The sequence below is a fragment of the Quercus robur genome, chromosome 8 (genome assembly GCF_932294415.1).
Source record: "Quercus robur chromosome 8, dhQueRobu3.1, whole genome shotgun sequence".
Lineage (NCBI taxonomy): Eukaryota > Viridiplantae > Streptophyta > Magnoliopsida > Fagales > Fagaceae > Quercus > Quercus robur.
In genome coordinates, this window is record NC_065541.1 from 18,131,744 (window position 1) to 18,135,198 (window position 3,455).

The 3,455-nt window shown below is 35.3% G+C and overlaps 1 protein-coding gene across 1 annotated transcript; it reads left to right on the forward strand.

The window, feature by feature from the left end:
* LOC126694869 (uncharacterized) lies at positions 1–617 on the forward strand. The gene has a single exon (XM_050391388.1). It carries the CDS (start codon positions 276–278, stop codon positions 543–545), a length of 270 nt encoding a protein of 89 aa, XP_050247345.1. The 5' UTR covers positions 1–275; the 3' UTR covers positions 546–617.
* Positions 618–3,455: the final 2,838 nt, after the last annotated feature.

Sequence of the window (3,455 nt, forward strand, 5' to 3'; positions counted from 1 at the left end):
TTGGTTCTGTCTCTTCTGAATGTCCTCGTATGGGTTAAGCAAATGTAAATGGTTTTGGAAGACACAAGGGTTTTCTGCCAAACTGTTAGCAAAATGGCCTCTAGTTTTGCATTCCATTTCTTCTCACTTGCTAGTTGCCACTATCTTCACACTTTATATATAGGGCCCCTTCCTTACCTTGGACACCATCAAAGCCCAAAATCTCTTTTACATCTGTCAAATCCAACTTCCCAATTCCCATTTGTTTCAGTTCCAACTTAAAGTAAGAAAGAACTATGTGTGCATCAAGCAGAGCTTCTTGGGTAGTGGCAGCAAGCATTGGTGCAGTGGAGGCATTGAAAGACCAAGGAATTTGCCGGTGGAACTATCCTCTAAGGTCACATCAACAGAATGCCAAGAACAATATCAGATCCTACTATGAAGCCATGAAACTCTCAGCTCAGTCTTCTTCGGCTATATCTAGTAAAGTGACAAACGACAAGCTGAAGCAATCTGAAGAGTCTTTGAGAAAAGTGATGTACCTGAGTTGTTGGGGTCCTAACTGATCCCCTACACTTCTTGTAAATATATTGCCAATTTTGAATTAATATAAGTGGCTCATCGTATGTTTTAATACTCTTTTATAATATCCACTTCAAGAAGATTTCATGTCTTTAAAAAGTTTGCAATTTCCCTTTCTACTGAGAAAAGAAGGTATAAACAGGAAATGTAGGGAGGGTTTCGGTAGAGCAGTGAATGAGTTTCACAATGACAAGCAGATAGGCATTTCATGAGAATTGTCACATTTTATTTGTGAATTAGTCGCTGACCCGTGCGTTGCACGTGGTAATTTTTATAGTAAAATGAAATGCTTTGCTAAAATAGTCCTCATATTATTGATAGGGTGTTCATGTTATCCACCGGTTATTTCAAATCATCTTTTACTACTTAAGCTGCATTATATATGTATAAACAATATATTGTAGGATTCATGATGATAGAAGTTATTGTCTTGGAATTAGATGTGGAAAGGATACAACTATAATTGGCCTTGTAGTTAGTCCGGAGCTGATCAACCGTCTTCCCAAGTTAGTAAAATTTAATTAACTTAAAATTAGATAGAAAGGATTTTATAAATTTGAAGTTAGTGTCATGCTAGGTGAAAACTTTAGAGGACTGTAATTAAGCTGTTGCAAGTCTTTTTAAATAAATATTAATAATAGAAAAAGATCTATTCGTTTAAAGATAGAGATTAGTATTATAAATAGGATGAGGAAATTTTATAAACAGGTGTCCATATCATAACCTCTCCATTCCAGACTTACAATTTTAATTTTATGAATCTTTACTCCTCCTTCAGTAAGCACAATTATTTTCCAATTAAATCTCCTTTCAAATAGTGTTTCTCATTATTGGTACATTTTGTAGTTGGAAAAGAGATATGCAAGTCTAATCTTTAGTTCCTATTGCAAAGTTACATGCTACTTATAATTTGTTTCTAAATATTTGGTGATTGATCTATTTAATGAGGCATGTTATATAAACTAATTCATTAAAAAAATATCAAATGTTTCTTGAAAATTTAATTGGTTGAAAACACAATCGGTGCTATTTAACAAATTTCCACTTTGAATTCATTAGATTTATTAAAATGCAAAACCCCATTTAAGTCTAACAGGTATTTGCTAAACTATCTAGCCATGCAACTATAAAAGTTGATAGTGTATATATTGTGTGCGGGAGTGTGGATATGCATACACAAAACACACAAAATTAAAATACAAATTCCGTGTTCCTACTTCTCTATAAAATCTAAAAGGGAATAAAAACCAAAATCAAAGTTGAATAAAAATTGTATCTGAAAGCATAATATAAAAGACGTTTCAATATCTGGCCTACTTTACAATTTTCTTTTTCAATAAGTAGCCTAATTTACATAGATGACAGCTTAGCAACTAAGAGAAGACTTCCATTGAAACTTCTATGGCACCATCAAACCCCAAACTTGTCCACATGCGCTAACAGCCTTTGAGACATTTGTGACGCTTGCTCTCAACCAATATGTTTCCTCTTTCCTTTAGATTCAATTTTTCCACCATGTTTTATAATAAGTTACATACAATCATCATAGAACTCCTAATCATAACTTGAGGCAAGTTCTCAAGAACTCCATAGAACTCCAATTTATGGTTTTCTTCCATGCTATCTATGTGTAGGAGTGCATAATCAGGTACACAATTCAATGTAAACATTCGTCTCTAGTCTAGAAAAAAAAAGGTAAATAATTGTTAAGGGTCATTTGTGAGAATCCAAGTAGGAAGAAGAAAGCCCAACGACAAGGGCAGCAAAGAATTGGCAAACAGATGGAAAAACCATTAGGCCCAAGCGGCAGGAATAATGGATTACAGGCCTATAAAATAAACATATGAGTCTTGAAGAGGTAAGTGGGCTTAAAGAAGCCCGGAAAGAGAGAAATAGCATACCCATGGGCAGTCTATGATGTAGAAAAGTGAGAAAGGGCCACCGCAGGTCCAAAGTAATACAAACAAAGAAAGTAAGGGGTTAATGGCAGGCCCATGAACCCCAAGGATGAGAATAAGGTAATTGGGCCAGGGAAGTCCAATGAAGTTAGTAAAAGCCCATGGGAATGCAGAGTTAGTAAAAGGGCCAAGGAAGCCTAAAGAAACGAGTGGGAGGGAAAGAAAGAAAACAACCAGAAAGAAAATAGAGAGAGAAATAGAATGGCAGGCATGCACCGGTAGATTGATTCCCTCTCTCCCTCACGAAATCCTGCTCTCTGTCAAAAACCAAAAGGAGCCATTGTACATCAACCATTCAGGTCCATTTTCCTCAGGATAGTTAATCTCCACAGTAGGATTTTCCTGAGAGATTAATTGCGTTGAGAAGGAACGTTCTTTCCTCTCTGGTTTTGCTCCTGTGGACCAAATTTAAGTTGATTTCTTCATCTTCTGATTAACCCATATATATTACTATTTGCTCCCTTTTGTTCTTTTCTTTTTTTGTAAAAGTAATTATTATTACTGTGATTGTGCCTTGGGATCATTTGGTCATTTCTTACTAAGTAGCCAGATATTTTATCTTTTTTGTTTTGTTATTATGTCTGTCTGCCACAACTTACTTGAAACAGCTCTGCCTGCCGCAAACACATTCTTGGCAAACCAGGCATAGTTTACACACATACTGGACCAAATTGAGTTGCAGTTGGACCGATCCCAACTCCCTTATCCAAAAAACTTGGGCCTAGTGCAGCAGGAAGCAGCCTAATACTACTAGCACAACCCACCACTTTACAATAATCATCAGTTGAATTATTTCCATTTAAAACAAATTTTGGATTCATGTTTGATTCAATAACTTAGGAAAAAAATAATTAGTAGGAGTTTCTTTGAATATATTATGTTGAACCTATGACTATAAATAGAATCTAGATAAGATTTCAAAGAAACTACTACGCA

Coding starts and splice junctions, on each gene's coding strand:
- LOC126694869 (XM_050391388.1), top strand. CDS start 276: ATGTGTGCATCAAGCAGAGCTTCTTGGGTAGTGGCAGCAAGCATTGGT.